Source organism: Rutilus rutilus (genome assembly GCF_951802725.1).
Source record: "Rutilus rutilus genome assembly, chromosome: 19".
In the NCBI taxonomy this organism is placed as follows: domain Eukaryota; kingdom Metazoa; phylum Chordata; class Actinopteri; order Cypriniformes; family Leuciscidae; genus Rutilus; species Rutilus rutilus.
The window spans coordinates 29,017,743-29,036,983 of record NC_140232.1 but is presented as its reverse complement, the minus strand read 5'-3'; the positions used below and the strand labels follow the sequence as shown (position 1 = coordinate 29,036,983).

Here is a 19,241-nt window from a genome sequence, read left to right as displayed (position 1 = left end):
CTTTTGTCATTTTTATTAGTAAAAAAAAAAATCTAATTAGCTTTAATTTATTTTTATTTCAGGTTTAGTTTTAGTAATTTAGGTACTTCAACTAGTCTTATTTTATTTAGTTGCCAATTTATATTTTATTTTAGCTTTATTTCAGTTAACAAAAACTATTTTTTATAGTTTTAGTAGCTTTCAGGTTCAATACACTATGAGACATTAACCATATTCTGTACCTTGCGAATTCATGCGAGAGGAGACTTTTGACTTTTGGGTTTTGTGTACAGTGAAATCCTCTTTGACTACAAACTGAATTTGTCACAGTGGGTCTTACCGCTCTCTTGGAGCGCGTCTCTCTGGAACGAATTCTGGTGATGACACTATTGTGCAGGGCACAAAGCCATTTAGGGGCAATTCATCCTCACACACATTAGAGGAATAAAGCGCTCGGGGTTTGCGAGGGCGCTCTGTGAAGTTTCAAACCATACGACACAGATTCTTTTTTATCAAAGCCAGAAAGAGTCCGACAAGTGAGTTTAATGGAGTTTAGTCAGGATGTTCGACTCATGTGGAGACTAGCTTTGAAAGTGGAGTAGATTAGCTCCCAAGTATTTAGGAGGCATAAAGAAGACAACCACATTTCAAAAATAGAAGCTTTTCTTTCTATTGAAAAGTCAGGATCAAACAGTTTGCCACTTTTAAAGGGATAGTTCACACAAAAATAAAAACCTTGTCATCAATTACTCACCTTCATGTCGTTCCAAACCCATCAGACTTTTGTTCATCTACGGAACACAAATGAAGATCTTTTTTGATGAAATCTGAGAGCTTTCTGTCCCTCAATCGACAGCTATACAACTGACACTTCAAAAAGTTCATAAAGAGATCGTAAAACTAATCCATATGTACTGAGCAGGTTTAGTCCAAAATTTCTGAAGAGATTAGATCGCCATGTGATGAACAGATTTATTTTAGTTTTTTATTCACATTTAAACATTGATCAGCGAACATAAACAGAAGCTCAACCGAACCTGCTTGACACGCGAGAACAAACCTCATGTTTAAATGTGAATAAAAGCCTAAAATAAATCTGGTAAATTTTCATAATAAAAAGCGATCGAGTCTCTTCAGAAAATTAGGACTAAACCCCTCAATTCTTATGGATTCGTTTTACGATGTCTACATAAACTTTTTGAAGCATCAAATTGGTAGTTGCGTAGCTGTCAATGGAGGAAAAGATCTTAATTTGTGTTCCAAAGACTAACGAAAGTCTTACGGGTTTGTAACGACATGATGGTGAGTAATTAAAGACAGAATTTTCATTTTTGGGTGAACTGACCCTTTAACAATTAGCCAACAGGCTTTAGTTTAGTAGCCTACATCTCAACAATGTACTAATAACTAGTCTATTGCTAGTCAAATGCAGCTGGCTTGAGCGAAAAGGACATTCTCATTCCTTAAACAATCAAAAATGTGGAACTGGGTTAGACTGTTTTCCTTAAATAAAAAGATTGTAAATTAACAATTAAATTTGTTACTGGCAATCTGACCTCTATCAGCCAAAAACAAAAATAGATAACAGCAGGAAAATAATCTGATACGGAAACTGAAAGATAATTAATGTGTTTAAAATTGTGCAGGACTGGAATTACCCAGAAGGATGTTAGTCTTATCTGTCTCATCTCACAGTAACATGAGAACCAACTTACGGAATGACTGTCTAAGAAAATGCGGTGCTCTGCTAATAACAACACAGCAAACCAATGAGGTTAAGCCTTTAGAGGATGTGATCTTTCCATCTGCTTCTTCATCCTCACGTAGTGAAAAGGGCCATCTACTAATTCATATCCTCTTTTTCTGCATATCCTCTTCTGAAACAGACAAAGTAGTCGACCACAACCTTTTTTTCTTTTACGCAGAAAGAACCGTCCTCAAACTCTGGCCACATCTTAACCTGAAGATTCCACTATAATCACAGAGGCTGGGTTCGAAATATCCGTAACACTTTACAACATAGTTCATTAGTTAACTACCTTAGTTAACATGAACTGAGAAGAATGAACAGCATTTATTAATCTTAGTTATTATTAATTTCAACATTTACTAATACGTTATTAAAATCAAAGGTTGTGTTAGTTAACATTAGTTAATGTACTGTGAACTAACATGAACAAACAATGAACAGCTGTATTTTTATTAACTAACATTAACAAAGATTTATACTGTAACAAATGTATTGCTCACTGTTAGTTCATGTTAGTAAACATGATTATTGTAAAGTGTTACCGAAATATCAATGCACAAAGCTTCATTACAGTAACATTTTCTAGTAAAACCTGTTTTTAGACAGGTTCAATTTGTACTGCAATTTTTTGCATTGATTTTGGATGTTCTTTTTGGTTTTATCTTATCTTACTCATCACTCTAAATCAAACAGATTTGCGCAAAGTTGCAATTCACAACAAATCTATATTGAAATGATAAAAAAACGAAGAAAGATGAAGATGAAAATATTGTCAGCGTGACCTGATAAACTTTAAAGGAGCAAAGAAACTTCCCCTTTCAGTTTCTGATTCTTACTGAAACAAAATAGCCTAATGCAAACATCTCGTCAGCTAAAACAAGTACAGTTCAAGAGATAGGCCTATGTCTGAAACCAGAAGACATTGGCCAACATCCTCCTACGCAAACCAGAGTGTACATTAGTGGGCCATTTAGACATGAACAACTGAACTTCTGACAAGAAGAGCGCCACTTACCCACAAGTGATTCAAATTTCTCTGAACCCTCACAGAAAGGAAGTGACAATGCTGGCAACCTCACAGGCTAGATAACATATATTGCCTTATTCATAAAAACATTCAGTCACTGAACACAACGTTTAACAGAACAGTTTATTTATGCGCCACTATCTAATCTAACAAGCCTAACATGAATAAAGTGATTAAAATCTTTCCAAACCAAGTTATTAAGGAAGTGACAATTGATACAGCACATAAGAGTAAATTACAATTATTCCCCATGCACAAAAAAACAAACACATTAAATATAATGCAAACCACAGATAAATGCATAAAATATGAGAGCGTTGATGCAATGGAATTATGTGTTTATTTCAATATATCTCAGTGCATATTGTGAATCACATGTATATAACAAGATATTCAAAAATGTCTATTGAATATTATTGAACTGCCATAGTAAATGACTCAAACTTCTCTAAAACTTCTGCGAAAGGAAGTGACAGTGGTTGTTACCTGTCTGCGTAACTTAGACATATTCATCAAAACAGTCACACACACACACACACACACACACACGCACACACACACACACACAAAGAGTAAAAATACTCAAGTTAACAGGATAAAATCTAATAGCCAGAGGGAATATCGCTTTCTATCTAGCTGTGTGAATATATAGCCTATAAACTGTCTGTCTGTCTGTCTGTCTATCTATCAGACTGTCATTTGCCACAAGCTCGTATAAACTACAGGAGATTTTATACAACATAAATGAGAAATGTCGTCTGTTAAAAGTTCAGATTTTTCTTTATTACTTAAATATACAGACTAGTCAATTATGTGCACAACAGACCATTACAACACACCAAAAAAACTGACAGAAAATGCCAGACAACAACACAAAAACAACTGTAACACAAACTCTACATAGATAACCGATGCTACATAACACAAACTACACCTTATAAATAAACAGCAAATAGGAGAAATATGAAATATGAAAACGAGAAGTCTGGTTGCTAGCTAAAATAAACAACAGCGCTGAGCAGCTCCGTCCACACCCAAATACAGCTGTCTGAGACGAACTCGTAGAGACATTTATACCATATCCTTTTAGAAATGTATTTATTGACCTAAATATATAACACAGGTCATTTATATGACGTATTTGGCTATTAAAAATAAGATAAAGATAAGATGCCCTGATCCTGTCAGTGGCCTTGAACCCTCGTCTGACGCTAATGCTAACGCGGCTAACTGAAGTTCATCTACACATTATTAATAAATGTAAACAAATGTAAACACTCACCTTGCTTACTGTCTATTTTTCCAGACATTTTGGTGACAGTAAGTGAGCTGGTCACGGTTAACAATCTAAAGATGTTCGTTTCTCGCCGTTATTCCAGCATCTTAAGGAGACAGACCGGTCGGTGTGGTCCTGGTCTGTGTGTGTGTTTGGCTCTGCCTCCTCCATCCACACACACACACTCGAACACTCACACAGACAGGCCAGCAGTAGATGATGATGATGGTGAGTGGAAGTATGTGATTTCTGCAGTAATGTCGCCGCCATATGGAGAGAATAAAACATTGAGGGCTTGCAGCATTGTAGGCAAAAGTGAAAAGTTATATTATATTATATTACATTATATTATATTATATTATATTATATTATATTATATTATATTATATTATATTAATTTTGAGGAAATGTATTAATATAATATTATTACAATTCTGAGGAATATAATAGCCTATAATATAATTAATATAATATAACTTTCCACTTTGCTTACATTGTATTACAATGCTGTGCTTTTATATAATATAATATAATATAATATAATATAATATAATATAATATAATATAATATAATATAATATAATATAATATAATATAATATAATGCCTCAAATGATAACCAAGCTAAGATCAAATTCCAGAAGAAAATTTTATTGTTCAGAGCTTGCTCTTTCATAGCTCAAGATACTTAATAGAGCTATTGGATGCTATTTTGTTTCTCATAAATTTCTTTACAGTAAAAATAGACACTAATGAGTCAATTGTTGACATACTATGCTATGATGATGATGATGATGATGATAATGATAATGATAATAATAATTAGTTACATTTATAGCGCTTTTCATGGGAACTCAGAGCTCCTTACAAAGAAGGTGGGAATCTCCTCAACCATAGGGATGATTAGGAGGACAGAGGATAATGGCCAAATTTGGCCAGGATGTTTGGGGTTGCACCCCTACTTTTTTTTCGAAGGACATCCTGGAAATTTTAATAACCACAAAGAGTCAGGACCTCGGTTTAACATCTCATCTGTATAGTGTATAGTGTATAGACAGAATAGTGTCCCCATCACTGTACTGGGTGTTAGGACCCACACAAACCAAAGGGAGAGCATCCCTGCAACCCATGAACACCCTGCTGGCCTCACTACCTCTTTAGCAACCTAGTTTTCCCAGGAGTCTCCCATCCAGGTACTGACCAGGCTCAACCCTGCTAAGCTGCAGTGGGCAACCAGTCTTGGGCTACAGGGTGATAGATGAATGAGAACATAACTCAGAATCAGATAATTTAAATCTTCAGTTAATTGGTAATTTAACCAATTAAATTGGTAATTTAACTAGTTAATCTCTCACTTTTGATTGCAGATTCTGAACAATTGTTGAGCTCTCTTTTGAAACTCAAGAGGAGACCTGAAATTAATTGCTTGGGGACTTTTTGTTAGGGAAACGTTTTGAGATGCACGGAGACTTCAGCCTTAATTTATTTGCTGTATAAGAAATCAGCTGATATATTAAGATATCTAATTTGTATAGATCACTTGCCTCCAGATGTGAGAAAAATGGTTTTGTGTGTTAATTAGGGCTTTTGGGTTGTCAGATCCCTCCTCCTGGAGGTGGGCTCAATAATAAATAAAGAATGGTCTTGGTTCCTTTGTTTTAACAATTTTTTTTCTTTTTCTTTTTTTTTCTTTGTTGTTGTTGTTGTTCTAAATGACATGTCTTCATTATAGGGTTATATTACTGAACATATCTAGGGTAATATATACAGGAAATATCTTTTGTTTGTGTGCTTTTACAGAAGTTGTGACTGTTTAATTTAGTGGCTAGTTAGTCACCAACATTTATACTTATAGATGGTATTATGTTTTTAATTTTTATTTTATCATCCTTTTACTCTCTAAATGTATATTTACTCATTTTGGATTTGCTTATTTATTTGATATTATTGTTTATTGTTTAAAAATTCATGTCACAATGGCCTAAAGAATTGTTGTTAACCTATTGTATTTCTGGAAAGCACATTGTACACTCATCCTGCTAATATTGAATAAACATGTCAAAAAAAAAAAAAAAAAAAAAAAAAAAAAAAAGATATCTAATTTGTGATTTATATTTCCTATTGATGGAGAATAGTTTTATATGTTGTAACTTCAGTCTGTAGCCAGCAGAGGACGCACCTTAACCACATTTGAACTCTCTGTCACTCAGCTCAAATAATGACATCATCAGGATCATATTAATCTATCATGTGTACACAGAACATGAAGTAATATTGAATGCAAAATTATCAAAGGGTTTGAGATGTCAGTTCTACATTTTGCAACAAGGAGACTGATGTCTCCTGATGTCCTGTAACCTTACATATGTTAATAAAAAAAAACTAATTCAAGTAATGATTCATAACTGTCTGTAACCAGACGAGGCACTAAACCTGTCTTTTACATCTTTTTGTAGTTTGCCTTCTTTTACGTAGCCTTTCTGAAAAATGAACAGGGAGAAAAAGTTTACATATAACCCTGTGAAAACCAAATTGAAGTTTTGTGGGTTTTACCCCAAATATATTAGCTTTGAGGTCATCAATTTGCAAATATCATTAGGTACATGCAGGTATAAAGAAAGCAAAGGTATAAAGATATCAAATGAATGCTTTGTAAAGCTCACAAGCTTTTAAAGTCTTGACAGCCTTCTTATTTAGAGAGTCTCTAATACTGTTTACATATAGCCTTACCTCAGTCAACAAAATCATAAAAATGGGCTTCTGATGATTAGTAAACTTACATTTCTGAAAATATATTGCTAAGAGCTGACCAAATAAACCTTAAAGCTGCAGTCCGTTACTTTTTTGTGTTCAAAATTGATATAAGCGAGTAGCCTACATCAAGAATCTGTTTTCCAAACCGTGTTTTTGTCTTATCCTGAATCACTACGGTACACCTATAATAAGTGTTAAATGTTCTGACTATTTAAGACTGGTTTGGGTTGTAGCACTGCGGAGTAGCACAGTACCTGCGTGACTCGTCATAGACATAATGTAGTTCCGGCAACAATGTTCTTCCGCAAGCCGCATGCAGTTCTGTTTATTAACCGCTAGAGCGCCAAAAGTTACGGACTGCAGCTTTAAGCATACGACTGACCCAAATGTCCTTTGGTGTGACATAACAACAACCGCAAAATAATTGGTGTTCTTAAAGTACCCTACAATTTAAGCCAAAAGAAGCACTTTAACCCCTTCAAAAAGTTGCACTGATCACAGATCATCATAATTTATTTATTAAATATACCTCTCAAAAGTTTGTGGTCAGTAGCCTACATTTTTTTTAAGAAACTGATACTTTGATTCAGCAAGGATGCATTAAATTGATCAAAAAAGACAGTAAAGACTTTTATATTGTTACAAAAAAAAATCTATTTGAAATAAATGCTGTTTATTTGAACTTTGTATTTATCAAAGAATCCTGGAAGAAAATGGCTTCATCCGAAATCGCTTACTTCCCTACTAACAAAGAAGAATGTACGAATTCACAGTACTCATAAAAGAGTAAAGTAGCCCACCCGGATGACCTACTACTTCAGGTGAGATTCTGAAGTGTGCATGATAGACACTTTACTATCCCATGAGGCCACGGGAGAGGATTTGTGAATGGTGGTGACGCTGGTAGGTCACATGATAAGGGCAACATTCATACTTTATAGAACATACTTTTTTAGCAGTCGTGATGTACTTATTCAAAATAAGTACCTACTCAGTATGGTATTTTGGACACAGCCCTTGTATAATGGTTTCCACAAAAACGTTAAGCAGCACAACTGTTTTCAATCAGCATATTAGAATAGTTGTGTTCGACTTGAAGTGGCGCTGCGCAGACCGATCTGTGTATGACATCAAAGTACCGTGAGAGCGTTTCAAAAGCAAATGGAATCGTCTGATCTCTAATCGCTCTTGCGGTACTTTGATGTCATTTGCCGATATGACATTATAAATTATATATATTTATATATATATATAAAACGGTTCAAATGTTGATTTATATCTTACCAAGATGCGATTATATATTGTTTACTCTTTATTATATACAGAAATGGACCATGGTGAACATATTTGTGACCCTGGACCACAAAACCAGTCACGTGGGTCAATTTTTTTTAAATTGAGATTTATACATTATTTGTAAAGAAAAGTCTGGAAAGTCCAGTTCCAGCGTTACTGTCACTCATCAACGGCCGCTGTCTCAGTTGCTAAGCAACAAGAACAGTACTCCATAGGCTAGCTATACCGTCCCATTTAACAACGCTCAGTTGGACCTTCGCAACATTCGAAGGCGTGGCCTTTGAAGTCCGAGTCCTTCGAAGGATGCAGCCTTTAAATTGGGACACAGCCCTTAAGTCAGTAGAACCCAATACTTACATTTTAAAGTGTAATCCAGCAATTCCTCTAAAAAAAAAATCCTAGTCACTGGCGCGCAATGAATTCTGGGTTAGGCAAGGCCATGAAGGATCCATCTGTTGTATCCTTTATTGCCCACGAAACGAAGGGCGCATTTGGAGGCTGCATTTGAAGGAGACTTCAAATTTGGACAGCCTTTGTCGCACCGCGGTGATGCAATCGGCCTTCAGAGGCACCCTTCTAAAGGGTGCTGAAATTTCTGCCTTGCCATCACACAAATAAATTACATTAAAAATAAATTCAAATAGAAAACAGCTATTTTAAATTGTAATAATATTTCACAGCATTAGGCTACTTTTTTTCAGTATTTTTGATTAAATAAATGCAGCCTTGGTCAGCATAAAAAAAAACCATCTTTCAAATAAAATCTTACCAACCCCAAACTTTTGAACGGCATAGTGTACTGTATATTATAATTTTATTTTTGAATCTGACACTCCTCAGTTCTAGTCTCATGGGACAGAAAAGTGTTCACTACACACTTCAGAATCTCAGTCATCTGAGTATTTTTTGCACACTACATAGGAAGAATGCTTCCTATTTCAATAGAAAATACGTCAAGGATTTGATATGTGATATAGTTTATGATATTCATGATACCATCTCATGGTCATTTGTGGGCAGATTACAGGTGTGTTACAGACCATTGAAGATGTACTACCTTTTGTGCCTAAAGGTACTTTTCTTTTTGAGCTGTATCTCAGAATGAAATAGCTTTGCATCTGCCAGGAAAGAGTTTTTATGTGAACTGCTATAATAACTTATAAGTTGTTTTTGAAAAGCACTGCCTGTGGTTTAATGAGACTCTGTCCTCTGCTCTACTTTGAAAGACAGATAAGACGTTGATACTCAAAGGTTGCCTGAGCTTCCACTGCAGTGGGAATATGTCTGTCAAAGCAAATAGACAGCTGGCCTGTACCTCTCATCCATCAAGCGCTGCCACGTTCACTTTGCACATCTTGATAACGGGGGAATTAACAGCAAGCCCAGAGATCAATGCATTATTTAAGAGGCGCATGCTGATTGGTGATGAAAATGAATGAAGAGCCCGTTCCCTCTGCCCCCGTTTTCTACGGTGTCCCTCGGGTACCTTCTCGCAAATCCTGCAGAGAATGTAAAAACACGCTTTTGGCTGGAGAGATTCCAGAGTGATTTTAATTAAAGCCGTTTTTGACACATCATCAGTACAGTAGCTATCCATGAAGGGGGTCCTAAACATCTTAAAATCAGTTTTCAACAGCATCTCAATGTATGCCTACATCTATCCATCATATTTATTGCAATATCAAAAAAAGCTTTTTTTTTTAAAATACCAATACGCTTTTTAAAAAAAGGGATACTCCACTTTTTTTGGAAATAGACTCATTTTACAACTCCCCCAGAGTTAAACAGTTGAGTTTTACCATTTTTGAATCCATTCAGCCGATCTCCGGGTCTGGCGGTACCACTTTTAGCATAGCTTAGCATAGATCATTGAATTGGACAAGACCATTAGCATCTCTCTCAAAAAAAATGACCAAAGAGTTTCGATATTTTTCCTATTTAAAACTTGACTCTTCTGTAGTTACATCGTGTACTAAGACCGACGGAAAATGTAAAGTTGCGATTTTCTAGGCTGATATGGCTAGGAACTATACTCTCATTCCTGCGTAATAATCAAGAAAGTTTGCTGCCGTACTATGAGTCCAGCAGACGTAATGATATGACGCAGCGCCTGAAAATAGTCCCCAGCTTTTTATTACGCAGGAATGAGAGTAGCCTATAGTTCCTAGCCATATCAGCCTAGAAAATCGCAACTTTACATTTTCCGTCGGTCTTAGTACACGATGTAACTACAGAAGAGTCAAGTTTTAAATAGGAAAAATATCGAAACTCTTTGGTCATTTTTTTGAGAGAGATGCTGTATATTTTTACTGTATTTTAAAGTACACAGGTCTTAAACATCTTAAAATCTGTTACATGTCAGTATATGTTTGTCAAACGCATCTAAATGCATATAACAGTTTTCCGATTTCACGGCGATGCACTGCAATGACCTAACCTCCCATCAGAACAGACCAATGACACTTCAGATGTCTCTTTGTCCTTGGTTAATATCAGGACACACACCATCCTATACTGTCATTTTAGCGAGAGTTGTATGCATCGAGCAGCACGTCTTCTATGACCTTAAGGAATGACCCTTACGGTGATGGTCCTAAATGAGCATTTCCCTTGAGGGGCTGGAGAGATGAAAGGCTGTGTTCTTAAAGAGAGATTAAACAGGATTTGATAGGCAGAGCAGAACAGCTCCTTTAGTAACTCTGGGAAAAGACAGAGAGCATTTGACGGGCGGCAGGGAAACAGATCCACAGGGCAGCTCATTTAAAGAGAAGCACGCAGGGCAAGAATGCAGGCTGGTCCTACTTCAGCTGTTTGGATACTGATGATGACGAGCCCCCTAAAAAGAACATATAGTTATTATAGTCACCAAATTTTTTCTTCCCGCCATTGCAAACATGTTTACTTGGCTGACATACTATATATATAACACTTACCTGTGCTTAGTAACCACTAGTGCTTCTAGTTACCCAACTAATATATACATATACACAGGAAAAATCAGGGAACTAATCAACATGAAACACTACAAAAGACTACAAACACGGCACTCGGGACAGGAAGTATAACAAAAGTCCTTAGACAAACATGGAGAACCGCTGTAAAAAAAAAAAAAGTTGCTGCCTTCAATTTTCAAGTACAATCAACTTGGATGTTTAAGTCATTACAACTTAAATTGCATTAAACTGACATAAAAAAATAAATAAAACAAGTTGAAAATGGCTATTCTAAATGGCTAACTTATTCTGATGACTTATTGATCATGTAATTTTTTAGATAGACCAGTAACTAGTTTGATCTTTACTTTTTTACTCCAGTTATCAGTTATGTAAACAATTGATTATTGGTTCTTTAATATATCTCTACCAATAAATGGCATCCTTCTGTGTCTCTAAATAAGATCACCCAACAATGGTATTCAGGGGTAAAATATAATATTTTGTGTATTTTGCATATTGGAATAAATATAATGGCATAAATAAGAATAATACATAATATTAGTATTCATTTAAAAATATTCCTAATGAATTTCATATTTTTGTGTGTCAATTAAAAATTGGTTCATCAAAAAACAATAAATCATCTATATTTGTCATAAAAAGGCAATAAATTTAACTCCCATGTCTACTAAATGTCTTGTTACTGATAAAACGTTTTCTTAATTCTTTCATCAATTGTTAATTTAAACTTTAAACAAGACACAATCTGAAAAATACGGCTATGTGTTGATTTGATTTGATTCAAGTTGAGGTTAATGCAAAAACTTCAGCTTGGCTGACTAGATGTAAATATAGCTGACGTATGTGTGTGCTAGCTTTGCTAATACTGTACCTTAATTTACTTTTAGGTATTTACTCGTAGTGTTAAATGCTAACTAATGTTAATTGATGGCATGGTTTAGCTGATTGTATTTTACAAAAAAACTAAGTTAAAAATTACAAGAATAGACACATGGACAGGGATTCAATCCAAACACCCACAATCCCACATTTCATCTCCTGAAGTTTAAAATCACAGTCGGAGACGGTGTGGGCGGCTGCTTTCAGATCATAATTACATTCCGATGTATATGAGGCCAAGAGGTAATTTTTCTTTTTCTTTTTGGAAAATGCTTGTTTAACGTGAATTCTTTGTACACTGCAAAATCAACCCCGCAACAACAAACTTAAGATTAAATCATGGAAGAAAAAATAAAAGGTGTGGGGTGTGAGTGGGACAGCTTGAAAGATATTCAAATACATTTCCTATCAAAAAGAATTTATAATGACTCCCCCTCATCGGAATGCCATCTCTGCAGGGCTGGTTTCACTCCCCCCCCCCTCACTATTCAATATGGATATGATGGTGTATGTTGTAATCATAGTGCGGAAGAATACTGCAAAGACTTTCACCTTTAAAAAATTATGATTATGGTGCAGTGCTTTTGGTCATATGGCACCATCATATGTCTATCTATGACAATTTAAATTTTAAAACTTGTATTTTTTAAATTGTATTTATTTTCAAATTTTCATGTTTTAATATATTCATTTCACAGTATATTGTGAATAAGCATTTCTAATGACATGTTTTAATATGAATAAGCAGTCAGTAAACAAATGAAATCGTAAAAACTTAAAGTATAGTCAGATTTAATCTGATTTCCAGTTCTAGTTCTGAGATACAGTCGGATATCTAGTTCATAACCAAACAATAATACACATTTCAGTCGTGAACTCAGCAACAGCTCTGAATGATTCACTGATGATTCAGAATCTTTTTGTCTGACTCGTTAAAAAGAACCGGTTTATAAATGTCATTTTTTTTGGAAAATCTGGCATTACGGCTTGCACAGTGGTTTGTTGTCCTGAAACCACGCCGCGCACAAATTATTGTGGTGTACTTCTATTTTTTGTTGCATTCGGAGCCCTTTTATAGTCGCAGGCTGAAGCCCTGTACGGACAGGTATAATGTAAAGTCCATCATTATAGCAAACTATTTCACAACCCTCTGGAAATCTTCTGAAATCATTTGATGGCTTTGTGTGAAGAACATATCCAAGAAGATATGTGCCAGCAAACAGTAAGAGAATCATTGTTATTTTTTGTGTTCAATCAATGCATGACTGCAGCTAACAGGGAGCGTATCCAGAACTTTAGTTAATATTTTAACAAGGTTCTACCAACATTATAAATCTGTTAAAAAACCAACATAGTTCTTCTGGTAACGAAAATAAAGCACTCATTCAAAGTTATCTGGGGTCTCATTTATAAAGCGTGCGTACGCACAAAACGGGGCTGGAAACGTACGTACGCCAGTTCCCACGCAAAGGTTGTGATCTATAAAAAACAAACTTGACGGGAGAATGTGCGCACCTTTAAGCAAACTTTGAGCCGTGCGTACGCACATTCTGGAGACAAAGGGAATTGGTGACACCGATGGTGAGCTGGAGTTAAGTGTCTTTTTGGTCACTTTTAGACAGAAAATCTAAAGAAAATTTAACATACAGAAAGATAATACAAATATAATTTCACTCACCAAGCCTGCCACTTGAAGCAAATATCCATCCCTTCTTAAATGTCCGCGCCAGCGAGCGCGTTGGGCCGTTTAGTGAAACTGACGCAAATAACAGTTTAAATAAATAAAATAATGATTTAAACTAATGGAGTTAAGCACTTAAACATGAAATCATTACTGAGAAGTTACAACATTTTTATATTCAAATTCAGTCAATAGAAATATTTGTTGTTAATGCGGTGTTTTTGAACACTTTTCCTCTGGCATGCTTTGTTTTAATGTTTTAACCACAGAGATAACTGCTTATCATGATAATACCAGATTGTCTGAGAAAATAGTTTCGTGCAAATAATGCCCAAGGCCTATCTGTTTCCATTAAAAGTATCAATTAAAAATACAATTCGGCCAGTGGAAAAGATTGAGAAAAACTTTCTCTGAAATGTATTTTACACTATTTGCTCAAAAACAAGGCAAGGATAGGCAACTACTTGATTTTTATTAATGTAATGTGTCTTGTACCGTTAAACGTTATCACGTGGATGAATAATCATATGCAAATGATATGCAGATGAGGATCTGCATAGTAAAACTAGGCGTTGTAAGCTCCATATATGGTTATTTCGGGGTGGAGGCGCACGTGCGCACAATCTTCCGCTGACTGGGATTTATAAAGTGAATTCTGCGCAGGTTCTGGCGTACGAACGGTTTTATAAATCCGAATATTATTTTGCGTACGCCATTTTTGGCTTTCGGGCGCACGTACACTTTTAGTAAGGTTCCTACGCACAGTTTTATAAATGAGACCCCTGGTCTTTAATAATGTTTTCAAAAAGTTAGCACAAAAACAAAGTTCTGTCATGAAACTCTAAATGGCGCAGGCTAATAGGACCTTAAATCAATCTGCTTGAAATCACATCATTCTCTATAGGGTACAGCTGATTGGTTCCTGCTGTATCAGTAGCCAATGAGCTTGCATGCACAACCTTCAAATACAGTGGGGGATGTCAGGGACAAGATTGTAGACCTGCACAAGAAGCTTGGTGAGAAGGAGACAACTGTTGGTGTGATTATTCGGAAATGGAAGAAATACAAAATGAAAAATCAATCGCCCTCGGTCTGGAGCTCCATGCAAGATCTCGCCTCATAAGGTAAGGATGATCATGAAAAAGGTGAGGGATCAGCCCAGAACTACACGGGAGGAGCTTGTTAATGATCTCAAGGCAGTTGGGACCACAGTCACCAAGCAAACCATTGGTAACACACTACGCCGCAATGGATTGAAATCTTGCAGCACCCGCAAGGTCCTCCAACTCAAGAAGGCACATGTAGAAGACCGTCTGAAGTTTGCCAATAAAGAATGTGCTGTGGTCAGAAGAGACCGAAATTGAGCTCTTTGGCATTAACTCAACCCGCCGTGTTTGGAGGAAGAGAAATGCTGACTATGACCCCAAGAACACCATCCCTACAGTCAAGCACAGAGCTGGAAACATTATGCTCTGGGGTTGTTTCTCTGCTAAGAGTACAGGATGACTTAACCGTATTGAGGGGCGGATGGACGGGGCCATGTACCGTAAAACCTTGGACGAGAACCTCCTTCCCTCAGCCAGAACACTGAAGATGGGACGTGGGTGGGTCTTCCAGCATGACAATGACCCAAAACATACCACCAAGGCAACAAAGGAGTGGCTCAAAAATAAGCACATTAAGGTCTTTGAGTGGCCTAGCCTAGACCTTTTAATCCTATAGAAAATCTGTGGAGGGAGCTGGAACTTAGAGTTACCAAGCCACAGCCAAGAAACCTTAAGGATTTTGAGAGTATCTGTAAAGAGGAGTGGACCAAAATCCCTCCTGAGATGTGTGCAAACCTGGTGACCAACTACAAGAAACTTCTTACCTCTGTGATTGCCAACAAAGGTTGCACCAAGTACTAAGCCATGTTTTGCTTAGGGATCAAATATCGTTTACATAACGATACGTTATGTATAACCAAGAATTTTTATTTTTTTTAAACATTTGTAAAACTAGACATTTTAAATATTTACAGAACATTCAGAAATAAGTTCGTTCTATATAGTTAGTGTGTAGTATGAATGTAGCTTAATCTGGACATACTACATTCACCATGTTGTCATTATCATGTGACCTACCAGCGTCAATTACGTCACGTCACCGCCATTCATCCTCTCCCGTGGCCTCATGGGATAGTAAAGTGTCCACTGTATGCACACTTCAGAATCTCGCCGAAAGAATAGGTCATCCGGGTTCTTACTCTTTTATGATTACTGTGAATTCAGACATTATTCTTTACTGTTTTTCGCCTAAGTAGGGAAGTATGCATATAGTTGCATGCATATAGGGTTTTTCGCATATAGTAGGGAAGTATGCGATTTCGAATGCAGCCAAACTGTTTCTGTTTGTCATAACAGGTGACAGGTGGAAGGTCATTGCTGTCAGCTCTTCAGTGTGGCTCTTTTATATAGGAAAAAAACTTGACTCAGCACAAATTCCTAAACGATCCCGTTGACTCATTTTCTTGACACCCAGGCGGCGTTTAAGGGATATAGATTAGTCTGTTATGGGATGTGACTGCCTCTCTTACACACTTAAACAAATGTATGATTACATTCAATAGCGCTCTGCAATTTCATTCCGTTTCTTCAAAGGAAGAGAGACATATGGGAAGCAGTTGCCTGCCAGTGAACGGTCACAACTAGGCTGATTTTATTTGTGATCTTTCTTTTAGATTAATTCATAGCTTTCCCTCTCCCGCCTGTCAGGTCAGGGATTAGTTCTTGTTTTGTGTGCGTGTGGGTTCTTGCATTTGTCTTCTTTTCCTTTTCAAGGAAATGTGCTTTCAAGAGCGCTGTGGAAAATGGAGTGGCTTACATCATTTTTCTGAGAGTTTTTAAACAAGGATGAATGTTCCACCTAGAATCGATCAACATGTCTTATGAGGTTGAATAGAGGTACAGATTGATGTTTAAAAAAAGGAAAAGAAAAGAAAAATGAATGATGAGGAACTCTGAGAATGTAAAATTAGGTATATCAATTGTAAACTACAGCCTGGGGGTCAAAATGCAGTTACAAGTTTGTACATACAAAGGTTAAATGCTGCCTTCAAGTCATGCCACGAATGACTGTATTTATGAAATGCAAAGAGATATTGATCATAATAGACTTGTAATGTGAATATGCAATTTATGAATGCATTTTGTGCACTGTTGATGGAGAATAGCAATAAAGCTTGTCAGAAAATAGCATTCTCATTTAGCCGGTTAATAAGGTAACACCTGTGCAACAAAACTACATATCCCACAATTCTGCAGCCATAAGAGAATGAAAACTATTCAGATAAAGCTTCAGTAACACACCAACTGTGCACCCTTTGTCCTTTATTTTATCGCACTAGTACTATTAAAACTTCAAGTCTTCCTCATGAAAAATTAAATTGCACACCACTATTTTATTCAGACCAAAATGGGTCTTAAACCAATGGGTCAATGCTTGACTGGTTAGCATGATGTTTGATGATGTAACGTAGTTCAAAAGAGCATCATAGCAAGTAGCTGATGTGAATTATATGCTATCAAGCAACAATATATTATTTTAACAATATTTAGCAACTTAAATGGCATAAAAGCATAAAATTTATGATGGTAATACATGTGCTTTAAAGGTTTAGTCCACTCAAAGAAAAAAATTATCTCATTATTTACCTGTCATGTCGTTCCAAACTTTTATGCATTTATTTCTTATGCTGAACACTTAAAAATGTTAGTAACCAAACATTTCAGTTCCCATTGACTTCTATTGTATTTTTTGTCCATACTAAGGAAGTCAAAGGGAACCACAAATGTCTCAAAATGTCTCCTCTTGTGCTCCACAGAAGAACGAAAGTCAAACAGGTTTAGAATGGCATAAGGGTGAGTAAATAATGATGGAAATTTCATCTTTGGACGTATCATCTTTTTAAATGCAATATAGCAAATTAATTAGGACTGCGTGAGGGAGACCCACCTGCAGACATCAGGATACTATTATGTTTGTTCCATTTATGTCTCTTTGTCTTTGTTAAAATTAGACGAGCACCACTTGAAATCCCTCCTTTAAGCAACGGGATCAGTGTGAAGGAAAGTAACAAACCGAGTTTAAACCTAGGGCAAGAAGTCTTGCAGTTTCTCACGGCCGTTCGGCACTCTGTGTGCTTGCCAGCTACAGCAAACATTGATTGGCTGATTAAGCACAAATTGATTAGCAGGCTCTCATTAGCATCCCATTAGCAATGACCTATACCTAGCAAGACACACCGCATTCTGACTCAAATGGATTAACAAGCACAACAATCCCGCCACAGACAGAAAATCTGTGAACACTTCTCTAAAAGCCAGAAATCAATGGATTTCACATTATTAACCCCCGACGGACATAAAACAGCGCTCTAATGCCGTATCGTGGGCACAAAGCCCCATTTTAATATTTGCATTTATTTACATTAACAATAAGCTGGCCAACCTCTATGCCCTTGAATCAGTCCAAACACACTGCATGGATACTATTTCGATAATACAATCCTTTCATATCAACAAACAACGTGGCATTTATTTTCAGCAGAAGGACAAGAGAGTATGCTGCATTGCTTTTGAATAGATAGGCCTGGGGACTTTAATTTGAATATATCTAATAAAACAAATATTCAAAAGAACAACAAGACAAGGCTGATATTTTCATTCGCTTGGAAATGAAAGCTCTAATTTGCAGAGGGATGACAGGTCACACAATCGCCAGTTGATAATGTTATTGTCTGTGAACATCTTAGCTCCGTCCTCCCAACAGAAACATACACTTTTAAAAACCTATGAAATGGCTCGATATAGCAACAAACAACAATATATTATATTAACAATATTTAGCAACTTAAATGACATAAAATCATAAAATGTATGATGGTAATACATTTCATTTGAATATATCTAATAAAACAAATATTCAAAAGAATATTTTGATAATGTTATCTGTGAACATCTTCGTCCTCCCAACAGAATCATACACTTTTAAAAACCTTGAAATGGCTCGAAATGCACAATTTTCGGTCCCATGTTGTATTTCCTATTTAAAAAGGTATTTAAGTGGCTGGAAAGTTCTGTTTTTTAATTAGTTTGCTCTTAAGGGTGCAGTAAGCAATTTCTGAGAAACACTGTTGATATTTGAAATAAAACAAACACACCCCTCCCTTCATTGCTCCGCCCCCAAAATAATGCTTTACAAAAAATAAAGTGAAGATGATGAACCAACGACAAGGAAGGACAAAAATTGAACATACACAACTGTCCTGTTACTATGTAACATTACAACAACAGCACATCTTGGTTCTGTGAAACAACCAATGTTACTCACATATGGAGCAGAAACAACACAACCTCACCGTCCATTTTCAAGCCTTCCTGCTGAGGTCTCTCCAGCACGGGAAAGCTTTTCTAAAATTAAAGGTCCTGTTCTTCGTGATCCCATTTTTCAAACTTTAGTTAGTGTGTAATGTTGCTGTTAGAGCATAAATAATACCTGTAAAATTATAAAGCTCAAAGTTCAATGCCAAGCGTATTTTATTTAACAGAAGTCCCCTTTCAAAGCATACAGCGAACGGCCGGTTCGCTAACATGAACACGCGAA

General features: G+C 36.2%; 1 protein-coding gene across 3 annotated transcripts in view; it reads right to left on the bottom strand.

Annotated features, from left to right (window-relative positions):
* rapgef1a (Rap guanine nucleotide exchange factor (GEF) 1a) overlaps window positions 1-4,223 on the bottom strand; it is a 30,618-nt gene extending 26,395 nt beyond the window's left edge. For 2 of the 3 annotated variants that reach the window (XM_084389119.1, XM_084389120.1), the window contains exon 1: window positions 4,039-4,199. In XM_084389119.1, the coding sequence (XP_084245245.1) occupies window positions 4,039-4,066 (28 nt within the window). In that variant the 5' untranslated portion in view covers window positions 4,067-4,199. Of the gene's footprint in view, window positions 1-4,038 lie in introns of all 3 variants that reach the window. The other variant, XM_084389121.1, reaches the window with a different exon arrangement.
* Between the last annotated feature and the right edge of the window lie 15,018 nt (window positions 4,224-19,241).